At 29.5% G+C, this 26,776-nt stretch overlaps 1 protein-coding gene across 1 annotated transcript in view; it reads right to left on the bottom strand.

The window, feature by feature from the left end:
- LOC136071896 (uncharacterized) overlaps window positions 1-26,330 on the bottom strand; it is a 37,859-nt gene extending 11,529 nt beyond the window's left edge. Inside the window, exons 1-3 of the mRNA XM_065797581.1 lie at window positions 26,144-26,330; window positions 8,185-8,427; window positions 6,494-6,597 (exon numbers count right to left, since the gene is read on the bottom strand). Of these exons, the coding sequence (XP_065653653.1) occupies window positions 6,494-6,597; window positions 8,185-8,427; window positions 26,144-26,300 (504 nt within the window). The 5' untranslated portion in view covers window positions 26,301-26,330. The remainder of the gene's footprint in view (window positions 1-6,493; window positions 6,598-8,184; window positions 8,428-26,143) is intronic.
- Between the last annotated feature and the right edge of the window lie 446 nt (window positions 26,331-26,776).

The following is a 26,776-nucleotide window of genomic DNA, read 5'->3' as shown; positions in this document are numbered from 1 at the left end:
TTTATGTGTGGTAACAAAATTTAAACTATGTAATGAAAGGGAGGGAGGGACATTGAGACCAAAATGATGTCAATTACAATTTTTTTATAATTTTTAAAGTTATATGAGCAGATTTTAAAGGTATATACATCTACAATGTGGTACAGAAATGGTATATTTGCTTTGTGGGGAATTTGATATAAGTTTCCCAGAGACATGAAATAAATTAAAAATTTACCAACGTTTTATTATTGTATTACCATTTGACTGCAAATCTAATTGTTTACAAATATCAACTTTTTGTAAATAAAATTAACAATCACTATTCAATCCCTAGCTAGATTATAAAACTAGCTAGACTATAAATCGTTAATCACTCCCTAGCTAAATTATAAAATATGCTTTAAAGCAAATACATAAAGTCATTTGTCATTATTTCAAATACAATTGTCATTATTTTAAATACAAAACTCTAAGTTTTTGCTCTCTAGCGGCTTGTAAAACGTTATGCAATTCAAAAATATAAAGTCATTATTGCAAATACGAAAGACACTAATATTCAAAAGCAAGCTCTTGAACTTCATTGACTTTTCATTAAATGAGTTTGTCACTGCTCAAAGCTTTGAGCAGTGGCTCAAGATCATATCAATTCTGAGATTGCAGCTTTAAGTTGTGAAGTTGCTGGACTGAAGACTAGGAAAAAGAAGTGGATTCATTGCTGAAGCTAAAGAGGATGGTTTAAAAAAGAAAAAGAGGAAACTAGATCATCTAACCAAAGAGCTGGTCAAGAATAAGTATAATCACGCTCAACAGAAAAAAACTAGAAAACTGAAAAAAGCTAGAATGGAGGAAACCTGCTTGGAACATCCAGAAGTCAAAGAGAAACTGAAAATCAGAAAGAAACCTGGCCAAACATCATTAGAAGTAGATCAACCTCTTCTTTTGAAGGTGATTATTGATATTTCTTTCCATGGTTCATCCTCTGATGGAAAAGGTCAGTCAGAGTTTTTCGGGTAATATAATTTATAAGATAAATCCCATTTTAAGTTAAGTAGTTCACTATATCCAAATATACCCATTTATTATTTGGAACATTTAAACCCTTGATGAATTAACATCTGAGATGATCAAAATAAAATTCGCAATCAGCAAGAGGGCCCTCTATACTTGTCTACTTCTGAGAAGTTATGTAATATCAGAAGGCAAAAGATACGTCAAAACAGTCCCTGTTAGTTTGATCAGAGGTCAGAATGAACCTCATTTAAAACATGTTAATGGACTTTTCTGCAATTCAACTATAAAAAATGTTGAAGACGTTTGTTCTATTTTGGGACCAGATGAAGTATGCTTCATTAGCCAAGACAACAAGGCCAGGATGCCAATTGAAATCACAACAGCCAAAAAACAAGCACAGCTGTTGATGCATTTGGAGTACGATTGGGTCGTGGCTGCTAAACACAAGCTTGTACCATCTGTATATGCTGGAATTACTATCAAAAGAGATGGTCTCGGAAAAACAAATGCTTTTACTTATTCTGGACCTACTTACATTGCTGTTCAATCAGAAAAACACATATCCTCATCTACTTTTGCTCATGGATTAGACTTTCAGCGGCACTTGGATATCAAAGAATTCAACTCTATTAACAGAGATTCTCAAACTAATATGGTTAAGCCTATTATGGGGGCCAGGCAAAAATCACAGATATCAGAAAGTAATTAAAATCAAAATTCATCATTTCTTGAAGAAAAACCTTGATGTTATTTTCATTATGATAAACACTCCAGAACACAGTGTATTCAACCAAGCTAAACAACGAATGGCACCTTTAAGTAGAGAATTATCTGGGGTGATTCTTCCACACCAGCATTACAGAACTCATTTAGATTCTCAAGATAATTACAAATATTCATTGACAAAAGTTAATTCATAATATATAAAATAATTTTTACCCTATAATAACTAATATATCTCTTTAAATCAGCCAGGACAATAGATGAAGATTTGGAAAAAAAGAACTTTGGTTTTGCCGGACAGGCTTTAGCAGATACTTGGTCTGACCAAAAAAATTGATAGTTATCCAACCATTGCAGAGTATATTAATGCAGAGCAATCAGAGCTAGAGTCAAGGAACCTTTTATTACAAGATCAACATTGGACATCATCTTTGTACGAGTCAATATTTTACTTAAATTGTGAAATGCAGAAATTGTTCTTGTTGTCAGACTATAAGAAGCTCTTACTTTCCTCTAATTAGAGCATGATTTCTTCTGCCACCTGTCCCAGTCAGCCAAACGAGATGATCTCAAAGCAGAAGATGTCTCAGAAGAAGCTAAAGAGTTGTTTCCATTTCCCTGTTTATGCTCATTGCATCAAATATTGAAAGCATTCTTCCTCAACCTGCCGAAGGATTTCTAATTCTTCTGTATGATATGTTTTGTCCATCTCAAGCTATACTGAAAAAGCACATTTCTATCCATTCTTCCGCTTTAACACTCCCTCCTATCAAAAGGGTCAGACGCATCACTGCCAAGCATCAGACAGAATTTAAGGCAGTTAAACCCTGCAGAAGAATTCAAAAACTGCTGAATGGTTAGATGTAAATGAAGTTGATACAATGGATCTGATTATACCTCAAGAGGATAATAACCTTTTAATTCGCGGAGAGCATTCACTACTTATTGCTTCAATCAAAGATCACTTCAACAACCCATGGGAAGATGATGAGTGAGTGAATTTATATTATAGATATAGAATAAAATTTGCTTAGTTTGATTAGTTTGTTTATTATTTGATGAGGTATCAACTGTTCTATAATATAATTTGCTAAGATCTACTACTATATAAATGTATAACTTAACCAGAAAAAAATCAATGGTGTACGCATATTTTTAATGTTATTTTAGGGGAGGGGGTTGAGAGGGTAGGAGGGAAACAAAAACTGTCATCATATATAAGGGGGGCAGGGGGGAGGGGGTTTGGCCTTTTTTTACTTTAATTTCAAGATATTGACTTGTAAATTATTGACTTTTGAATCAAAAATAGAGGCTAAATCCCACCCAAAATTTAAGTGAAAAAGTTTAAGATATTGAAATACTTTTCAAGATATTTGTATGGATACTTTTTACACTACAATTTAAAAACTGGATAGCTCATATAGTCATAGACGTAAGGATGTGCAAGAGGGTAACTCTCTACTCCACCCTAGATTTAAAAAATAAAAAATAAAGAAAGAAAATAACTGAATTACAAAAATTAAGTAAAAGTTGATTTTAAGTTGAATTTTTTATTTAGCATTAATCAACTTATAGCATTAATCATTTAGCATTAATCTCTCTTTGACCACAAGAAGATTATAGCTGGTCCATGAGAATGCATGAATCAGATTTTAACATCAAGTTTATTTACATTTTTAGTAAAACCTACACAACAAAATCTATTATCAAAACATTGCATGTTTTGATAATGGAAACATAAGCAATTCATTTTCTCAAATTTTTTTACTATTTTTGTTTTTCAGAATAATATCAAATAATTTAGTAATTGTACCAACATTTCTTTATAACTAATTGTTTTCAAATAGGAATAAAATAATACACCTCTGTGTCAGGAATCATTCTACTGTCTGAACAAATTTTTTTCTAATTGCGCTCAAGTGGTGTAGTGGTAAGAGCGCTCGCTTCATAAGCGAGAGGTTCGGAGTTCGACTCCCACCACGTCCCTGGAAGTACCGCGCTCAACTTAGTTTCTCCGCGCAGCGGCCTTGCTCGGAAAGGATCGTGTTTCGGAGTTAAAGAGTTGAGAGAGGGTTGCACCACGAATAACAACTAAAAAAAAAAACACAAACAAAAAAAAAAAAAATGAGTAGCCTCCTCGACTGTAGTGGACCCCCTCGGGCCTTGGGGAGGTGAATAATCTAAAAAAAAAAAAAAAAAAAAAAAAAAAAAGTTTAGTCAATTTTCTCTTTTGAAAAAAACTTAAAACAGATTCTATTTATCCTGGCTTTACAAAAAGAGCTAATTTACATTTATAACCATTATTACTTTTTTAGACTTTATTGATATACTTTCTTTTTAACAGTACCAATACCAACACAGGAGGATTCTATGGCTGGTAGCAAAAAGTATGATTTTTTTTTTTTTGATATATCAAGCTATAGCTTCTTGAATATAACTTTGTAAAAAAACCTGTGTCATGTAATTAACAGAGTTTAAATGGTAACAAAAAAATTTTTGTTGGAGAAATATTTTCACTACTACAAAAAAGTACAAATGTAAAAAGGGAACATTGACTTTTGCTACAATGATGATTTTGAACTAAGACAACAAATTAATAATTTTTCATGAAATCTTGTTACATTAGACATTTTTATCAAGATTTTTTTTTTCAATTTCTCAAGTATTTACTTTGTATTTTTGCAATATTTGAATTTGTGGTGAGCTTGTCAATATTGTTGCTAAAGAAATAATATCTTGAATTATTGACACATGCCAAATATATTTACCTTGTTTTGATGATTGTAAAAGTAGTGTTGTACAATCATTTGCTGAATGATACATCTTCTAGATCATAGTTTATAAACTCTTGCTCTAAATAACTTTTTAATGCTTCTAACTCATTTTCAAAATGTTGGAATTTTCAAGAGAACAAACAATTAAAGCCACAAAATCCTTATAACTTCTATTAAATCTAATTGATGAGAGTTTTTATATTTTAGTTATGTATACATACAAATACATTGCAAGTATCTGATGCATTAGTGGTAATGTACAACTTAAGTTTTAGTTGCCCAAATTTGATACTCTGAACTTTATATTAGGATAGTCTTCTTTAAACGCGTGAAATTCATTATGATTGAGTAGTAATAACATATTTTTGAATGTTTTTCTTAACTATATAAAATACTAACAAACTTTTTTTCCAGGCCTCATTCTTTACCCTAATAAAAGGTTAAGAATGATGCCTGGGTTAAAAAATGGTTAATCACAAATGTGACAAATTTTTTTCTGGCAATCATAAAATCTCTTGTTCATGTTTAACTTTTATAGAAGTTTTAACAAGATACTCAGCCACTTCTAAGTAATTGAAATTTTTAGGTGTATGTGTTTCTATTGCAAGTGTTAATATTTACCTGTTGTGGTGATAAAAGTCAGTCACTTATATTTTTTGATTTCATAAATTAAGATGTCTAAATGATTTTTGTTTATGTTGTTTGAAAAATTGAAATTGATTTCTCTTGTTAAAGAAGCTTCTTCAATATTATATGCTATTGACATCATTTTTGCAACTGTCTACAGTATCCACAAATTTATTTTTTACTGCAAACATTTTGCTGTGTTTCAGAACTTTTCAATTTGATTCCCACTCACCCCATAAACTAAAATCTCTAATAATTTCTACTGTTTTTTTTTAACATTGCTGCAATCAAATTTCCAACCTGAGGTTACATATACATCATCTTCTTGTTTTGCCAAGACAAGGAAGATATTTGCACTGAAAAAAAATTTAAATAAGTTTCTGTAAACTAAATGTTAACAATTACCATAGATTTAAAAAATATATTTTGTTTTTTATTTTCAGACCTATTACACCAATTCCCTTATGTGTTCTAATAAGATTGCGACACTCTTTTAAATTTGCATACCATATTATTTCTTCTCACTGCCCAATACAGTTTTGAGGCAATGAACCTAAAGAACTTTTCTGATGTCACAATATTTTCCATATTCAATATATTTATTTTTTATTTATCTGCTATAAAAAATCACACAATAAACTAAAATTTATGTGTACTGTCTTTTCTAGTAGAGAGAGGCAAAATTTTGAAAAGCTTAACTTAAACCAAAATATTTTAGTTTTTTTTAATAAAAAAATTTACAGAATTGAGCACAAGTAAATAATACTAAATTGACATTTCTTTCAAAAAAAAACAAAAACTTTTTAAACATTTTAATGTCTTTCCTTATAAAATTAATGCATAAAAAAATTCCAAGATGTTATATTTTGATTACATATTTTGATCAAACATTAGAGAGACAAATCTTATTTTTTCTGTAGACCTATGATAATTAACCTATGATAATTAATATAATTATGATATATACAACTAAACATTTTCAGAAACATTTTGGATTTTTAAAAATTAAGAATTTACAAGTAAATATTTTTAAATAAAACCAAATAAACCAAGAATCTCTTGGGACTATCAAACTTTCGAATTTTTGAATTCCTAAAGCAAAAATCTACTTCTACTATCTTCCAAATTTTAAGTAAATCCCCTGAACAATTATTAATTTATTATATTTCAAAGTTGCTTTTTAATTACCACTAAAATGTTGAATTTAAAATGACGTTATCTCGAGAACTAATTTGTAAACTGAGTTGAAATTTTTGCAGTTATCATCTAGACCATGTCACAGAAAGGAATTCGAGGGCTGTATATACATAATATGTATGACACAAACATTAAAAAAAAATTTATTGCTGCTTCAAATGTAACACATAATTTTTTACCGTTTCTTCAAATGCAATCATTTCTTCCACACAATCCTTAACAAATGTAGGGCTACGCAAAAGAAACTTCATATTGGGAACCATATCCACTAGCACTTTCTCACCTAAAAAACATAAATAAAAATTTTATTTTTAATGAAATCACTTTAAACTTAACTCAATAGCTTATTTAGGATTAAAACTTTTTGGGGCCCGTGGACTTTTTTTTTTTTTTTGAGGCCATTTTTGTGTGCCACACTCCATGGCTTATCTGACAGGTATTTAAGCATCTTCCCTTTAAAATATAGAATTTTTTTAAGTGATGGATGATTCTTTGCAACAGATACAGTTGGCAATATAATCTTCTTTAATTTGAATCAACTTGATTTGATTCTTTAAAGAAATGTACAGTAGTATTCTGACAATAGGTTTGTTAACTTCTCATCTTAATGCTCTGATAATGGTTTTCTAAAATTCTAAAAAAATAAGCTTATTCCATATTTATTTCAATAATACTATGCATACTGTCTACTTCTCCGATAATACTGTTACAGATATTCTGTATAACTATTTTAATAAATTTATAAATAAATTTAAAAAACTTTAATAAACTTTCAGTTGCTTGAAGTTCATATGCAACTATTTTCAGATCAAAGTATCATTTTGAAGTTTAAAAAAAAACCACTACATGTTTTGCATTTAAAAACTAGTAAGTTCTGAGCAAAGTGTGCTGTTGAATGAAAAGCAGCAAAATCAACATTTTCATACTCCACTTGTGAAATAATTGTTAAAGTATTGGAATTATAAATAAATTAATCAAATAATTTTAATAAAATATTTGAAATAAAAGTTAAATGAAAGAGTTTGAAAGAGTTAAATGACACAGTGATTTGAGGAAGATATACAAAGAAAACCTAACTATAATTAAAAATTTGTATTTACCACAATTCAATAAATATCTAAATATTCATATTCTAATAATTATTGCAGCATAATATTTCTGATAAAAAATATTAAGATTTCTAATGGCTATACAACTTTTAACTATATAAATTTTATACCCAACTTTGACAGATTTTTTTACTTACATCAATGGCATAGCATGCCATTAGGTTGATAACAATAGAAGCTTTTTAGCAGCTGCTTTATTGCTGAAATATTATTATGGCGCTATGAAAAGTTTTCAGATTGGTCAAATGACATATGGCCTATTGATAATTATTACTTATCTCTTTTTAGGACTTGTTCTTTGAATATTACATTAAATTCTATAATTCTCACGAGATTTAGTCTATAAACTTTAAAGCGTCTTTTGGTTAAAGAGCTTATATTGATAACAAAGAAATAAAAAACATTGAATGTGGAAATATGACCTTTTGGTTCTTGACTGATAATATATAAAAATACACTTTATTTTTATTTTATAAACAATATTATCAGTTGTATTTGTTTTTCAACCTTCATTTGATACAAAAAACCTTTGTTAATATTATCTTTAGCTTTTTTTAGTTTTTTACTGCAAATGCTTTAACAAAAAGATTGCTACTGTTGACCTTTGCAAAAAAGATTGCTACTGGTGACCTTTGCAAGTAAATATCTTTGAATATATTAAACTCATATTAAACCTTCAACAAACATACTCTATATTCAAATGAATTGCTTAAAAAAACACAACATATGAAGAAAAAAATAATTCACATAAAAAAACCAACCTGGATATTTTGAAATTTCAACTTTTATTAATTCCATTACCAAATGTAAAGTTACCATAGATGAGTCTTCACTCAGAAGTTTAACAAGTTGATATGTGCTTCCAACTTCATTTTTTACTTCAGATCCTTCATTTAACTTTGTGCTTAGATGCGATAATATTAGATCTTCACCGCAGATGAATCGAAACTTAAACATTTCAACTAGGTTGCAGACTACAGTTCCTTTACCAGATCCAGGACCACCTGTTAATAAATAAAAAAAGACTATTTTTTATAGAAATTTGGTAAAACATTTTTCTTTTCTTTAAAAAACTAACCTATAATTGTGAACATTATGAACTTACTGAACTTTTCATACTGAGTATGAGTTTTGAAATTTTAAAACATAAATAAATTTTCTTGAACTTAAAAACATTTGCAAAACCTTTATATAAAAAAAAACACATAATTTTTAGGTTGTTCTATTTGATCCAGCTAGTGAACAAGTAATTCTATTAACACAAAAAAAAAAAAAAAAAAAAAATACTTAAGATACAATGAAAATGAACAAATAGTTTAAATATTTCCAAAACTGTAATTTTTTATTTTATAGCGAATTCTGACAAGACCACAACCAACCACTAAGTTGAAAAAGAAAACTAAAAAAAGAAGAAATGAGCAAAGAAAGATTTTAAAAACTATAAAACTCAAAAAAAGATTTTAAAAACTATAAACTTAATGTGTCAGAAAAATATGAAGAAAGACTTTATTAAACAAACCAACCCAAATATGACAACAATATTCCATACAAAGACAAATAAGAGATTTATAGAGAATAGAATCAGGAGTAGAAATATGACAAGTATGATATATGAAGGAAACCATTGCAGATGGTTTTACACTAGCAATGGATTACATATATGGGTTCCGTGAGAGGTCAATATTGAATGATAACTTGAAAAGAGGTCATTTAGAGGACTCAGTAAGAGTGTTGCCATTCATTACTAAAGTCATCAAGCCTTCTCAGGAAGTGTGTGTAGTCGCACACCTTGTTTGTCCACATTTAAAGAAATTTTTTTAGACAAACTGACCACAGCAGTTCGCATCTTTTAACTTATAAAACGCTTCAATAATTTGCGGCAAAAAGCTAAACTTATCTACTTAGAAAAAAAAACAATCCTAAAAAAAGGAAAACAAAATTGTAACAAAGTATCAAGTTTAATTAAATAAACTAGAAAATTTAATAATTAAACAAAGCAAATTTTTTTTTTTTATAAAATTTTATACAACTTTTGTATTCTTTTTTTTATTGTCAAAAAATGAGTCATTGTTGAAAAAAAGATTATCTTTTATAATGATTTAACAATAATTGAAAGTTTTGATATGCAATTTATTGACAAATTCTATCAGGCCATATAATTAAGAAACTAATTTGCTATGTATGCTAGAACTATGAGAAATTTTGTTAATTTTTTTTCTTACGTTTATTCGTTTTGTACATCTTTTTGCTTTTAAAAATGTTTTTGGTAAATTTGACAATTTTTTCTCAATTCTTATAAAATAGGAAATTAAGAAAATAAATTATTTATTTGTAAAATATATTATTTGATTAATAATATTTTGTGATGATGAAATAAGTTAAATAAAAGAATAACATGGTTTCTTTAATAGATGTACCGCATTTGATGCATGTCTGAAATTGTTTCTTTTAAATTCCCAATTTCCAATGTTAGTACATATTACTAGAGATAATGAACATAACAATTGCTCTGTTTAAAAAAATGTATTTAAAAACTTTAAAAAAAGTTTTAAATAGGCTCCTAAACATTTTGTTAAAAAAATTCAATAAAGTATCAATGCACTAGCCCACAAAGTTTTGGAACATTGTCAATAACAATAGTTCATCAGGAAATAAACTATCGGGCTTAAATGCACAATTTGGATAATCCTAAAAAAAGTGCAGACTATTTCAATGGGGTATTGAAAACAACCAAATATTTAATATTTAAATATTTGTATTTATGACTTTTTATTTTTTTACATGAAAAGCTTGTTAAAAAAAAACAACTTTATTTTACAAAAAAAAAGCAATTAGTTTTCTCGCTTTCCTGTGCACTAATAAAAACAGTAAAGTTTAGCAAAAACATTCGAAAAATAATTTTTAAAATTGTCTGTGTTTCTAGCGCAAATTAAAAAGTATTTCTTTAATATACGGACTGAAAAAAGTCGCAAAAAAATTGTATATCAAAAAATATTTTTATTTTCGTTGTATCTACTTATACTATTTACTTTTTTCCTCGACTTGTATCAATTTAGATAGTGGAAAATAACAAACGCCCTAAAAATAAGAAAGCAAAAAGAGTAAAATATTTAGGTATATTATTTTTTTGACAACAATTTTCTTTTTTATTCCATTTTTTTTGCTTATTTATTTAGATTTTTTATTTTGTATAATCTTTGGTTCTTTTCTTCAAGTATTGCTGTTTTATTCTCTTTAGTTTCAAATGGCTCTATTTTGCCGCAAATTCTTAAAACGCTTACTATATAAAAACTTTAAGCATGGACGAACAAGTCGTACGACTGCACGCGCTTGCCAGAAAGGCTTGAGTTATCAACAATATTTCCATAGTTATAACTGAGTTGTTTGGTTTAAAAGTCAATTTAAAATTTAAGCTCCAAACTGTCATAGAAAGATCAGATTCAAGATTGACTGCCTGTGACTGAAGAGTATAGCTTTGTCATCAACAAATAGAGCTACTATGGAGGTAAGATTATAAAGAGGATCATTAATGTAGATGAGGAACAACACAGGACCAAGGATAAAACCATGTGATACAGAAAGCTTTTTAAAATAAAAGACAACTTTAATACTGCAATCGGAAAGAAATGATTCTTTAATTTTAAAAACTTTTTCCAGATAATTTTAATTTTCTTTGAAAATTTAATATCTTCAATCTTTTCTAATTTTATTTTTTAGTCTATACTTTATTATTTTTAATTTTTGACCATAATTTGCTTTTAAACAAAATTTAACGAATCAAACTTATTATCTCACAAAGCTTTTACAACATGCTTTTTAAATAAAACCTTGACAACTTTTTTTAAAAGTGATCATGCCCTTAATATTTGCAATTCATTGAGAGGTTGTTTGCTGCTATAAGCTTTTTAGCAAATTAGCAAACTAAAAATTTTAAACCATTGCTTAGAGAAAGCTTCTGAGACAATTATGAAAAGAGAGAGGACTATTGACTTATCAGGCCTTTGCGTAAAAGGCGTTTTTTTAATTTTCTTATTTTTCTTAAAGTGAAGTAATGTTAGTTTGCATATTAAAAACACTTTAATAAGTTTTGAAAAGAATTTCCAATTTTTGCTGAAATATATATATATATATATATATATATATAACTTAATAAAATATATAGAACTATTATGTTTATTATAGTTTTCATTTTTTATTGTGCATTTATCATTAATTTGCATGCACTTTGCAAATGTTTAAAAATAAATTTGAAAAAAAAAAAAATTCTATAAATTTACCAAGCATCTTTGATATATTTAATAACTTGTTAACTAAAATAAAAATTATTTGAAAATAAAACTCCCCTATTTGACATAAATATCTTAAATTAGACATTTGTTAATAAATAAAAATATGTATATCAATGTTTATTAAAAAAAAAAAAGATTTGTCGCACCCTGAGATAATTAATAAATAGTTCTCAGATGGTTATTTCAAGATTATTGTAATTATTTTGTTTGATAATGATAATTTTTTTAATTAGAAATTATATTTTCATGATAAAACCGTTTGTAATGATTTTTTGATAGCTTCTGTACTTATTTTGCTTTAAACTCTAATCCAAATAATTTTTTAAATGATCGCCTTTATTATACTGCAACAAAGTACGCTCTTTATTACACTGCAATAAAGTAAATGATTGCCTTTTAATACATTGCAATAAGAAATTTTGTAGCAGTTTAATTGTAATTATGGAATCAATTAAATTAAAAATCGCATTTACATTTGCTTTGTTTTTTTTAGCGCTAATTATCAAAACTTTAAGAGTCATGGCCAAGTTGTTAAAATAAAGTATTTTATGCGTGGTCATATAAGATGTTCAACTGCACACATCGTACATGAAGGCCTGCTCATCAACTTTTTCAAACACTACTTTAAATTTTATGTGCACTACATTTTATGTGTCATTTTGATTACTTTTGTAATTTAAACAACTTTAGTTTAGACTTAATGCTAAACTAAAGTTGTTTTAGTTTAGACTTGGTACTAAACTAAAGTTTAACAATCAAATGTGTTTTAGTACACATTTGATTGTTAAACAATCAAATGTGTACTAAAACACATTTGATTGTTTCCATATTTTGATAAAAAAGTTAGTTTTATAAAAATTCAAACTTTAATTATTTTATTCTAATTTATTACATTTATAAAAAATGAGCGTACTTTAATTATTTAAATTTTATGACAATTTTGTGCAGTTTTTAAAACACACACACACACACACACACACACACACACACACACACACACACACACACACACACACACACACACACACACACACACACACACACACACACATATATATATATATATATATATATATATATATATATATATATATATATATATTTATATGGATATATATATATATATTTATATGGATATATATTAGGGTGGCTCTTAAAACAACATTTTTGAAAAAAACCTGTAAAATTCCTAACCCTTTACTTTGTTCTATATAATACTAAAACACTAGGTTTAAAATTTTTTTGAACAAAAAATTATTTTAGGGGTAGCTCAAGACCCTTAAAAATTTGACTGGTCCCTAAAATTTTGAAAATAAAAGTTGTTCTAAAGTATGTCAACCTGGTACTCAAAAGAAGCGAAATTATATAAAAACTTTAAAAATAATAATCAATTTACAAACAAATAACTTTTTTCTTAAATAAATGCATAAAAACTATTGTTTTTAAGCTGAAAATAAAAAAAGTCATTATTTTCAAGTTTTAAAAAAATAGTTTTTTTAAACATGCTTTTTTTGTAAAGTGATTACTGTTTTTAAAGTTTTTATATAATTTCGCTTCTTTTGAGTACCAGGTTGACATACTTTAGAAGAACTTTTATTTTCAAAATTTTAGGGTCTTAAGCCAGTCAAATTTTTAAGGGTCTTGAGCATGGCTTACTATATAACAGGCCTTGCCAACGCGCGGCTAGCGTAAAAAACTGGAGGCAAGATAGTTTTATATTTGAAAAACTAACAAGCAGTTTTACAAAATAAATACGGGGGTGGTTTTTTTTTGTAACAATAATAATTATAAAACATTAATAAATAATTATTATAAAATTAACAAAATAATTTTCATTAAAAATTTTTTTTAATAAAATTAATTTAAGTTGAATATATATATATACATAAGTTTAATATTTTCATAAAATTTACAATAACCAAACACCCGTAATCATTTTAACTAACTTCCAAATTAAAAAAAAAAAGTTAGTTGAGAGGTGAAGGATTAAGCAAAGGATTTAATTTAGTATTTAAAAAATGGTTCGTCGATGTTGTGTAACAAATTGCAATGGCAATTATAATCCTCAGAATAGAGTTAAAACATTTAGACTTCCAAGAAACATTGAAGAACGAAAACGTTGGATTGTTATAATACCAAGAGATAATGTTCCTGATACCAATAACACCGTAGTATGTGAAAGACATTGGCCAAAAATTATTCAACTGTTACTGATTATGGAAAGCTGAGACCTCGTGATGCTCCGTCAGTATTTGATTGTATAAAGCCAAGTTTAGTTCCTACTGTACCCATGCCACTTAGAAAAACATCAAAAAGTCTTAATAGTGTTCGCTGGCAAGAAGAGGACGAGTTAGCAATATTTAATTCACAAGAAAAAATAGAAAGTATTAATGTTTTATATGAAAAGTTAAAAACTAATGAATTTAATTTTGCTATTATTAATTATTTATGCAATGATATATTATATATTCAGTCTTCAGACTTTTTAAAGGAAAGTGCTATTGCTAGATTTCTTCTTTGCATATATAAAGATCTCACTTTTGAAGCATTTCATTGTGGAGTTAAAATTAGTGTTATGACTTTATCATCTAATCGAGTTTATATTATGAACAAATTTTCTCATATCCAAGAAGCATTAAGATTTTTAAATTGTTGTGAAATAACACCCAAAAAAGAAGTTGTATATCAACAAATTTTGTCAATGAATAAAACATGTATTGGGGGAAAAAAGTATCCAATTGAAACAATTGTGAGAGCATTTGAGTATTTTTCTCTTTCACAATCAGCCTACAATCGCATCAGAGAAGATTTTGAACTTCCAAGTTTACGTGCTTTAGGAAGAATTACATCTAAATGTAAATCTTTAGATGATACCACTTATATCAGACATATTTTCTCTAATCTTAGAGATGATAGACAAAAAACATGCATTTTACTTCTTGATGAGGTTTATGTTAAACCAATATTGCAGTATCATGGTGGCATAGTATTTGGTAAATCAGTTAACAAACCTCATCTCTTAGCAAACACAGTACTGAGCTTTTTGGTTGTAACATTGTTTAATGGACCAAAATTTCTTTACAAAATGTTACCAGTCAGAGAACTTGATGCTGAGTTTCTTTTTGAACAGACAACCCTGATTCTTGATGCAATTAAAAATAATGGGGGCAATGTTGTTGCTATTGTCTGTGATGGTAACAGAGTCAATCAGAAGTTTTATAACTTTTTTGAAAAAAAAGAAGCATGGTGTACTAAAGATAATATTTTTCTTTTATTTGATTATGTTCATTTATTAAAAAGTATACGTAATAACTGGATCACAGAAAAAACTCAAGAACTTGAATTTTATATTGATGGAGAAAAAAAAATAGCACGGTGGGTTGATATTATTAATTTGTATAAGCTTGAAACAAAAAACATTGTCAAAATGTCTAAATTAACAGAAGTTTCTGTTTATCCAAATCCAATTGAAAGACAAAAAGTTATCACTTGTCTGCAAGTGTTTTGCGATGAAACATTGTCAGCATTAAAAAGTCATCCAGACCTGAGTGAAAATGAAGGGACGATTATTTTCATCTTTAAAGTCGTTGAATTTTGGAAAATTTGTAATGTTCACAGTCCATATGCAGACATTTGTTTGAAAGATTCTAATCGAGCTGCTATTGCTTCTGCTAATGATGACAATTTAAGCAAACTTTCTGCATTGGGTGATTTTGCAATACAAATGAAAAAAATAGAAAAAGGAAAAAGAGTCAAATTACTAACAAGAGACACTGCTAATTGTTTAGCTCAGACCTGTTATGGTTTGGTTCAGTTGTCAAAATATCTTTTAGATACAACTCATCAATATGTATTATTAGGCAACTTTACAACAGATCCATTAGAAAAGCTCTTTGGAAAATTAAGACAAGGCTCAGGAGGAACATATTTTATTTCCGTTCAACAAGTTCTTGAAAAAGTAACTATATACCGTACAAAGTTGCTATTAAAGTTTGAGAAAAGTTCAGATGTGTTAGCCAATCTAGGTTCAGTTCACTCTTGTCCAAAATGTAAATTTTTACCAAGTGAGGGTATTTGCAACGTTATTGACAATTTACCTGCTCTGTGTGATTCATTGACTGTTGATATTAAAATGTCATTAGTTTATATTGCTGGGTACATTATTCGTGAAGATGAAAATCGAGATGACACCTTTTATTTTTATGAAGCCTATGGAAATTTTGTAAAGGACATAAATCGAGGAGGTTTAACAATTCCTGGTGACAAAGTCTGTCAATGGGCAACTTACTGTTACATTCTTTTTTATGAAGTATATAATGACACTTGTCGGTCATCACTGTGTAACCTCCTTATGATGCTATCAGAATTTTATTCATTAGGTATGCAAAGACATCATGGATTAACAATGACAAATATTTTATTTAATAATTATTGTTGACTCTATTCACCTCGTTCCCACAAGGAGCCAAAGCAGAAGTTGATAAAACTCAACGCAAAGTAAAGTTTTTGCAACGTTTTTAACAAAAACTGTAAAAGAGTGTTTAGTAAAATATCTAAAAAGCTTGTATTTACTTTTTATTCTCTAAAGATTTTATCTCTTTTTTCTCAAAAATTTATTTTTAATACTTAAAAAACCCATTAATAAATTTTGTGGTAAATGCTAATATGAAATTATAGCAAAATATAAATCTATAAATACTAAATTGTTTAAACATAATTAGTTTTAGATACATTTAAGTTAATTTAAAATTTTTATAAATGTTATTCGTTAGTTATATTACAATGTTAGTTATAAACAAAATTAAAAAAAAAAAAGACTAATAAATTCATCTTTTCACTTTTTATAAGTTAATTTTAGTAGATATATCATACAAATATTATATTCATGCGAAAATCACCTAACTGAAAATGTAAACTACTGCAAAGTAATATTTTTAATCTTGCCTCCAGTTTTTTATGCAAGCCGCGCGTTGGCAAGGCCTGTTATATAGTAAGCCATGGTCTTGAGCTACCCCTAAAACAATTTTTTGTTCAAAACAATTTTAAACCTAGTGTTTTAGTATTATATAGAACAAAGTAAAGGGGTAGGAACAGGTTTTTTTCAAAAGCCACCCTAATATATATATAATTTTAAGAGCCACCCTAATATATATATATATATATATATATATATATATATATATATAGAAAGAGAGAGAGATAGATAGATGCAGCATTAGATTCACATGGATGATGCCATACAAAAACAAGAAGTTGTGAGGGCTTCAGTACATACATTGACTATATATATATATACATATATATACAGGCTTGGCCAGGAAGGCATGCGGATTTATGTCATAATATGACCATGCAAATACTATTTGATTTTACTTAACTTGACCATGGCTGTTAATATATTTTGAAAATTTGTGTACGTTTTAAAAACGCGCTAAAAAAATTATCTTAACTATAATGAAACTTAAAAAAAACTTATCATAAAAGAAGCAAATAAATCTTCGTGAAAAAAATATCTTGTATAATTAAATAATATCAATTAAAAATTATACAACTTTCAATGATACTTTAAATAAAATCATTAGCTACTTTATTTAAAAGCGTTTTGCTAATATTAAAACGTTAGTAAAAATAAACCTGTTAAAATGAAAATTATTTATTGTCAACATAATTGAAAACCAATTTTTTCAGCGCATTTGTTAAAAACCGTGGTTAAATCATCAAAACAAAATATTATTTGCGTGGTCATTGCGTGGACTTGAAACCGCATGCCTTCCTGGCCAAGCCTGATATATATACACATACATATATACATATATATACTCTTGCATGGTCATCTTTAAGTTTTTACCATAAAATATCAGTTTTAGGTTTTTTTTTAATTTTAAAGACAGGAAAAAAATTTTTTTTTTAAATAATTGTATATATATATATATTCCTACAGTAAAGATCTTAAACATACCATTTGTGAAATAAAATGGCACTTAACTACTGTGACATCTAGCAAGGCAAAATTAAGTACAGATTATGTCAAAACGCATTGATTTAATTGAAGAAACTAATTTTTTTTTTCCCCTTAATGTTCACCTCCTCAAGGCTGAGAAGGCCACTACAGATGAGGAGGCTGCTTAATAGTGGTTATAACACTCTCTCAACTCTATAACTCCGAAACACAAACCTTGACGAACAAGGTTGCTGCGCGGAGAAACAAGTTGAGCGCGGTACTACCAGGGACGTGGTGGTGATCGAACTTGGAACCTCTCACTTATGAAGCGAGCGCTTTACCACTACACCACTACCGCATGATTTTTTTTAAAAAACCACAAAAATGCAAATTAAAAGACTAGAATATTTTTAAAAACATATTGAATGCTTTTATTTTTTTACTGTAAAACATGCACAGAGTGTTGCTACATCAACTATAGCCTGCTGTTACAAGAGAGTTCTGCAACATTAACTGCCTTATAGCCTACTGCTACATTCAGGTGCCACTACATCGACTGAAGGTTTGATTGGTGCAGGCAGTCTATCATATAATTATAAAAAAAAATTTTTTAATGTTTTTTCTGGTCTACAAAACATTTAAAAAAACAAACAGACATAAACTTAACATTTCATTGTAAAAATTAAAAATGACCAAGCAAGAGTATTATATATATATATATATATATACACACACACACACACACACACACACACACACACACACACACACACACACACACACACACATATATATATATATTAACTGGCACAATTTTTTGACAAACATAGTTGGACCTCACATCATTGTAATGTTGCTTCTCTTTCTCTTTTCTATAAATACTATAACAGGCACTGCTCTAAAGAGCTAGCGTCTCTTGTGCTACCACCATGTTGGGCTACTTGAGCTACCCAGAGTTACTTGAACCCAAAAAAATAAAATGTTTAGTTATTTGTTTATTTTTTATAGAATTATTTGGTATGAAAATAAACAAGTTAATTATACACTTACTCAAATCAAGTAACATAAAAAAAAAAAAAGGTTAAATTTTTTTGCAAGAAATGATCAAAAAAATATTTATTTAAAGGAAACAATAATGGTAAAAATTTAGTGTAAAACTTTTGTCTGTCCAGACATAATCAAAACAGATAAAAAATTTTTGACAACATTTCTTAAAAGAAGTATCAGTTGCTACAAAATGTAGCAATTATAATTCTCTTTTATTCTCATTATTTTGATAAAAAAATTGTATTTATGTTTGAAGTTAAAAATTGGGGCTACTTGAACCCAAATGTCATTGTAGCAGCTCACGTTTGAAAATGATTAAATTTGTTTTCCATTAACGTTAAACTTTAAAGTGTAATAATATATTTATAAGGAGTTGATATATTTGTTATTTTAACCATGTTTTTAATATTTTTTAGGTTATAAAATGTATACCTAAATACCTAAATAATGTTGATGGTTGGTTAAAGCTATTGTTATACACCTTTTTGCATATACTTCGTGCTATCATAACTGGTTCTTCCAGAATGGTTCGCAGATATAAAAGAAAATTGGGATCTAGAGTTTACAAAGACTATACCGATCAAAACTTAGACTGTATTAATATTGAACGTGGAGCTATGAATTACCGATTTGCTGAAGAATATTTTAGAATCAGCCGTTCCAGCATTAAGAGAGCTCTTTGAAGACGATGCCTTACTATCACAAAGAAACATGCAGAGCATCCAGCTGTCTTCACGCTTGAAGAAGAACAGCCATTTTGTGATCACTTGAATAAAGTTTCAACTTTTGGCTACCCACTGACCTCATTTGATCTTCGAATTATTGTGAAATCCTATCTAGATCTATTAGGGAGTGATGTACAATATTTCAATGAAAATCTCACAGGTGTTGAATAGGTAAAAGCCTTTATTAGAAGACATCATCAGCTATCCGAGAGATTTGCCGGAAACCTCAAAAGGGTCAGGGCTGCAATAATACAATAAACAGTCACAGAATACTTTGATAATCTAGATAATGAAACAGAAAGTGTACCAGCAGAAAACATTAGGAATTTTGACAAGACTAATTTACCAGATGACCCTTGGAGAAAAAAATTTATCCTGAAAAAAGGAGTTACATACCCTGAAAGAATTATCAATAGTTCTAAATCAGTAATTTCGCTTATGTACTGTGGTAATGCAGCTGGAGAATTGCTTGCTCCTTATGTGGTCTACAAGGCCGAGTCACTTTAGACCACATGGACTGAAGGTGGCCCACCTGGCACAAGGTATAATCGCTCTAAAACTAGGTGGTTCGAGAATAACTCATTTGAAGATTGGTTTGTTAGTTTGCTACTACCAAGGCTAAAAAGGCAATTTGGGCGTAAAGTTGTAATTGTAATATTCTAAGGATAATGCTAGATTAAGAATCAAATACAATATAAAGTTTAAAGCGTGCATACCGCCATATTTATTTTAAGTAATGATAATAACACGAGGCATATGTGTATTATGCCGAACACGGATATTACATCTTCCTTCCATAAATTTTTTTTTTTTTTTTTAATTTTAAAGATGTCTTTATATTATATAGTTAAATAAGTTATTTATAATATACACAGTTAAATGAAGTCCCTCAAGTAGGCAGGTCTGTTTTTAGTCCTTGACGACCTTCGAACGTCAGGCTGCGGTTCAGTCGATGGAGTTTCATGAATACTTGTAGCTTCTTCGATTTCATTGTTTGCTGTTTTGTCATTAGATGTAGGAGGTGTGATAGTTGCCGGTAATTCGTATGGTAAATCAAGTTGTTCATGCTGATATGCTAGTGGTTGCTCATTGGTTTTAATCAGATGTTTACGATTGCGCCGATATACTCTTCCGTACTTATCTACCACGTTATATGATCTGGGTAACGTTAGTTTTTCTTTAACTGTCACTTTCTTCCATGCTCCATCTTTTCTCATCCGGGCGGTGTCATTTGCTACAAGATTTGGGAGTTCAGATGCGTTCCAATCATAGTATTGTTTTTGATGATTTCTGGACTTGGTGATCTGACTATAAGCATTTAAAGGAATTGCTGGTATAAGTAAACCATGGTAGCCAGGTAGAGTTAGTCGCGTTCTTCTGTTTATGAGAAGTTGGGATGGAGAGTAGTCCATACCTGTGAGAGGCATTTTGAGGTATTCAAGAAGACCAAGTTTAGGGTTGTCGCATTTTTTTAGTATTTTCTTCATAATTTTCACGCCCATTTTACTGAGACCTTTTGATTGGAGGTAGTTAGGACTTGATGGAGTGAAGTTGAACCCATATTTTTTTGAAAAGTTAAGGAACTCTGCACTGTTGTAGGGGTTGTTATTGGCAGTGAAAGTTGAAGGTATTCCGTGACGAGTAAAAATGGTTTTCATGAATTTAATTACAGAGAATGCCGTTTTGTCAGGAATGACACTGTTCTCAATAAATTTAGAAAAGTAGTCTATAACAATTACATATATTTTTCCATGCAACTCATATATGTCTTATCCTACTTTACTCCACGGTAAGTCAGGAATGTCGTGTTGAATGATTTTTTCCTTTTTGTTGTTATTACGGTATTTAAGGCATTTTTGGCAATTAAGTATTAGTTTATCAATGTCGCTTGTAAGTCCTGGCCAGTAAACAGTGTTTCGAGCTCTAACTTTCGTCTTTTCAGTGCTAAAGTGTGATAAATGAAGCTGTCTTAATATGAGGGATCTCATAGCAGTTGGTATGACTATTTTATTTTCTTTGAGAATTATTCCCTCTGCTAGGTGTAAGTTGTTTCTAATGGGCCAATATTTCTTTTCTTCACTGAAAGTATTTGTCGGTTTCGGGGCCAACCATAAGTTATATAGTTTGTTATTTGAGAGAGCACAGGGTCAAGTTTAGTGTCGTGCTGTAATTGCTTTAGTCTATCTGTTGATATTGGCAGATTTTGAACTAAATTGTGGACCATAACATTGCAGTCCTCATTTAGGCTATCATCCTCGTCAAAATCGTTGAGGTGGGCACGTGATAAAGAGTCAGCAATGTGTAGATCTTTTCCTGGAACATATTTTACTACTATTTTATATTTTTGGAGTCTTATCAGAAGTCTTTGTATGCAAGGTGGTGCTTCTGACAGCGGCTTGTGTAAAATGTATTCAAGAGGCTTGTGATCACTTTCTTTAGAGATCTGTCGCCCATAGGTATATTGGTTGAAACGTTCACAAGCAAAAACAATTGCTAAAAGTTCTTTCTCTATCTGGGCATATCTCTGTTCTGCTATAGTTAAACTACGAGATGTATAGCTGATCGGGTGACCTTCTTGCATAATACAGGCTCCTAATCTGTGTGAAGATGCGTCTACCTGAATCTGGACATCTTTTGATGTGTAGAAGAATGAGAGTACAGGAGAAGATGAAAGAACCTGTTTAATTTTTTCCATAGCACTGGTATGTTCATGGTTCCATGACCAGAGTATGTCTTTTTTAAACAGCTGGCGGAGGGGAGCTGTTAACTCCGACATATTTGGGATGAATTGTCGCAGATAGTTGACCATTCCAAAGAGCCGTTGCAAATCTGCTTGACATGCAGGCAATGGGTATGCAGATAAGGCTTTGGTTTTATCAGGATCAATTCTTATTCCTTCATGACTGATTATATTCCCGAGATACTTGACTTCAGGTACTCGAAATTGTATTTTTTTTTAGGTTGAATCTATTGTTTCTCTCACGAGCTCGTTGTAGAATTTGTTTAAAAATTGTATCATGCACTGCATCTGTTTTAGCTGCAATGATCAAGTCATCGTGGATAGCCAGAACATTAGGAATATCACCAAAGTTAATTTCAATCATCTCTTGTGCAGCATCCGATGCGCATGATATGCCGAATGGCATGCGGTTGAATTTGTATCAACCATAAGGAGTGTTAAATGTGCATTGCTCTGAGAAAGGTTCATCTAGTTTTACATGCCAATAGCAATCAGCCATGTCTATGACAGTGAAAACTTTTTTGCCACAAAGTTTGCTAGAGGTTTCTTCTGCAGATTGAGTGGTTTCGTATTGTCTTTAAACAGACTTGTTTAGTTCTTTCGGATCAATTCATAACCTTAAGGATCCATCTTTTTTTTCTACGATGACCATTGAGTGTACCCAAGGTGTAAGTTTAGAAATCTTTGAGATAACTGAGGCTTTTACAAGACGGTCAAGTGTGCTTTTAAGTTTAGGTAGGACAGTCATTGGTACTTTCATTGGTGCATGAGTGATTGGGATTGCATTTTTAGCAACTGCGATATGATAGTTTCCTTTAACTACACCGAGGCCGGTAAAAACGTCACCATAATGTTTCAAAATGTCAGCTTTATCAATTTCAACATCGTTAATGTTTAGTATTTCAAGAGATTTGCAGGAACTTAGACCAAGAAGTGGTTTTACATCAGAAAGAGATACAATAAAAAATTGGCACACCCGCGAAATGTTATTCTTTTTAACAGTCAGATTGCAAGTTCCTAGTACAGGAATATTGTTTCCACCATATGATTTTAGTCTAGTTATTGTTTTTTTGAGAGGAGGTCTTCCAGGAATAGAGTTGTAGACGTTGTATGGAATGACATTGCATTGGGCTCCAGTATCTAATTTAAATGTTATATTTTTGTTGTTGACTGTAATATTTGTGGTTAAATCGTCAGTGCATTCCATCGATGCTGCAACATGATGAATATATAACTCTGCAACGTTAAGGTTGACTTCCTTTTGATCAACCTGGTCAATACGATTAGAATTAAAGCGATTAGTTTTGGATCGGCACACTCTAGCAAAATGGTTTAGTTTTCCACATGCTGTGCACTTTAGGCCATATGCTGGGCAAGACGAGGTAGTATGTTGTGATCCACAGTAGTAGCAAGATTTTTGTAAAGGTCTATCAATCTTTAGGGAGTTGAATTTAGTTTTGTTTCCATGTTTGTTTATAGAATCTGCCTGGATTGTATTTTCGAGTGCTTTTAGTTGTGTTTTCGATGTTTCATATGCTCTCATAAAATTTTTTGTTTTTTCTAGAGTGAGCTCAGTGTCTCGAAGTAGTCGTTCTCTGCCAGCTTTAGAGCCGATACCACAGACTATTCTGTCACGTATTAGACTTTCTTCCAGGGTTTCAAACTCGCATGTTTTAGCTTTATTTCGTAAATCAATCAAGAAGTCAGTAAATAGTCTGCTGTCTTGCACACAAATATTGAATAAATAACGTTCATAAGTTATGTTTTTTTTTGGGCTGAAATAACATTCAAACTTTTGAACTAAAGGTGTTAATTTATCATTTTCTTCGATTGTGAAAATGAATGTATCGTATACTCTTAAAGCGTCTTCGCCAATCATATGAAGGAAAATGGCACATTGAATATCTTCATTTTTATCATTGAGTCCTGAAGCTATTTTATAAAGACTCCATCTCTGCTTCCATTTTCGCCAGTTTTCTGAAACATTGCCATTTAAATTCATGGCCTCTAATGGTCTAAGTTGTTCCATTTTAAATTAAATACAGGTTTACTTCTGGTACCATATAATATTCTAAGGATAATGCTAGATTAAGAATCAAATACAACATAAAGTTTAAAGCGTGCATACCGCCATATTTATTTTAAGTAATGAATAATAACACGAGGCATATGTGTATTATGCCGAACACGGATATTACAGTAATAAGTGATAATCTCAGTAGTCACATTAGTGTCACTATTTTAAAACTTAATGAAGACAACTATGTTCGCTTTATTGGGTTACCACCAAATTCAACACATCTTACACAACCACTGGATGTGGCCTTTTTCAGGCCAATGAAGATGTTGTGAAGAAAAATATTATCAGAATGGAAAGCGGGTCCTGGAAAATGTGCAACCTTTCCCTTCTCTATTAAGTTGCCTTCATAAATCAATTCAAACAAATTGTGCAGAAAATATAATGTCTGGTTTCAGAAAGACAGGGATATATTCCCGCAATCGACAAGAAGTGTTAAAAACTTTTGCACAAATGATTTTTTCCCCAAGGACATCAAATGAGAATGTCAATCAATCATTTCTTGACTTTTTGAGAAGATCAAGAAGTACTGATATTCCAACTACGAAGCATGTGAGATGAATGTTCCAGCAGGAAAAAGTATAGGGTCAGAAGATGTCATTAAAACAGATTCGCCAAGCACAACTAAAGGAACTACCAGTGCTACTCGAAGAGGTAGAAATAAAAGAATTGCTCAAAATTTAACTACAAACCAAAATGATGACAGTTCAGATAGCGAAAATGAACAAGCCAACTTAGTTGCAGACAATGCTATTAAAAGTAGCAGAACAAGTAGTAGCAATGAGAATTTATCTGCCAATGACAACATAAGCAAAAGTTCAGATCTGGACAACACAGAAAAGATAAAACACAATGTTGATGAGTATCTGCTAGAGGATTATAATAAAAATTTATATCCTGGTCGTATTGTAAGTGTAGTACGGAAGAACTTTTCGGTGTCACGATGGAGTCATCAATAATTCATTGGAAGTTGCCAAAAAAAACAGACATTTTTTTTTACAATATTGATGAAATAAAATGGAATATCAATGTCCCAGTACCATTTAATAACAGAGGGCTTTTTAAAATTGCAGAGCTTGACAATTAATGTAACAGTACTCCTAATGCTAAGTATACTACAACAACAGTATACCAGATCTTATTATAATTATAAACATTATTTGTATTATTAATTCATTTAAGTTGTTTTGTTAACAGCAAATGTCTTTTTAAAAGCGCAGATTTGGACAATTATTGTACTAGTACTGCTATTACTAAGTATGCTCAAAAACAGTTTATCCAGATCTTATTGTACTTCAACATTATTTGCAGTATTAATTTGTTTAAATTGTTTTTCTTTGTATAGTATTTTTGTGACACACAAAAATACTATACAAAGAAAGGTTGGGTTCAAACATGTATCAAATTTGGGCCCAAGTAGCCCCGTATGACGGTATCTATTAAAATTTATTCTTGTGTTACTCGTTATTCAATTAAGTATCATCCTTTTACTGTGACTGTTCCTAAGTGCTCTAGAAATGCTTTTTCGCCTATTTATTTTTCTCAAACATCAGGTCTTTGGAAGTTGCTCTATTTATCTTATTTTCCTGATTCATATAATTTACTAACTTTTAAGTAATCTGTTAATTGTTATCTTGCTTCATAAACTTCATCTTTTCTCTTTTATTTATTTATTATTATTAAAATTTTCTTTTTTTTATTATCATTTTAAAAAATTCAAAAAATTGAATTTAAAACAAAAACCTACTTTCAGCTGTATGAATCAAAAATGTAAACATTTAGTTAAAATAATATCTAATTAGATTCTTCTAACTAAAAATACATTATTTGTTCTATAAAGGTCTCTTTCAAAAGAAGTTAAGTATACAATTTTACAAAACATTTAAATGATAAACACATACCAAATATAAATATAATTTGAGACAAATCACTATTTTCTATGTTAATACCAGTACCAGCAGCCACTTTGACAGTAGGTTTTGTAACCAGCGTGTTTCTACGAGTCTTAACTGAATCTTTTTTTTTCGCAACAACATTTTTATTTAAGATACAGCCCATCCACTTTTATAGATAATATACTTTTACCTACAAGAATACACATTGAACATTAAATTACTTAAATTATAAAATAAATGACATTTCTCTAAACTTGAGTTTACAAATATATTAATGACATTTAATTTATTTTTTTTAAATTTAATATTTTTAAGTAAATTAACTGTTGTAGCAAAATTTAAATTTAAATAAAATTCGTACGGTCTATGTACTTTGATATGGTAAAAACCAGGTAATTTGTAAATGATAAAAAAATGGCTCTTAACAACTCTTTGTTATTAGAAATGAGAAAATAAAGTGCACTTAATGGAAAAACCATTAAATTTAATTGAGGAAACTAATTAAATCTTTTTGCTTTTTAAAAAATCACAAAAATGCAAATTATTAGACTGGAATAGTTTAAAATTATTCAGAACATTTTTGTTTTTGTTATTTAAAACAAAAAAAACATTCTGACAAAAAGATAGAACATGTGAGGG

The sequence above is a fragment of the Hydra vulgaris genome, chromosome 05 (genome assembly GCF_038396675.1).
Source record: "Hydra vulgaris chromosome 05, alternate assembly HydraT2T_AEP".
NCBI lineage: Eukaryota > Metazoa > Cnidaria > Hydrozoa > Anthoathecata > Hydridae > Hydra > Hydra vulgaris.
The sequence above is the reverse complement of the archived record's forward strand: the minus strand, read 5'-3'. Positions and strand labels throughout refer to the sequence as shown.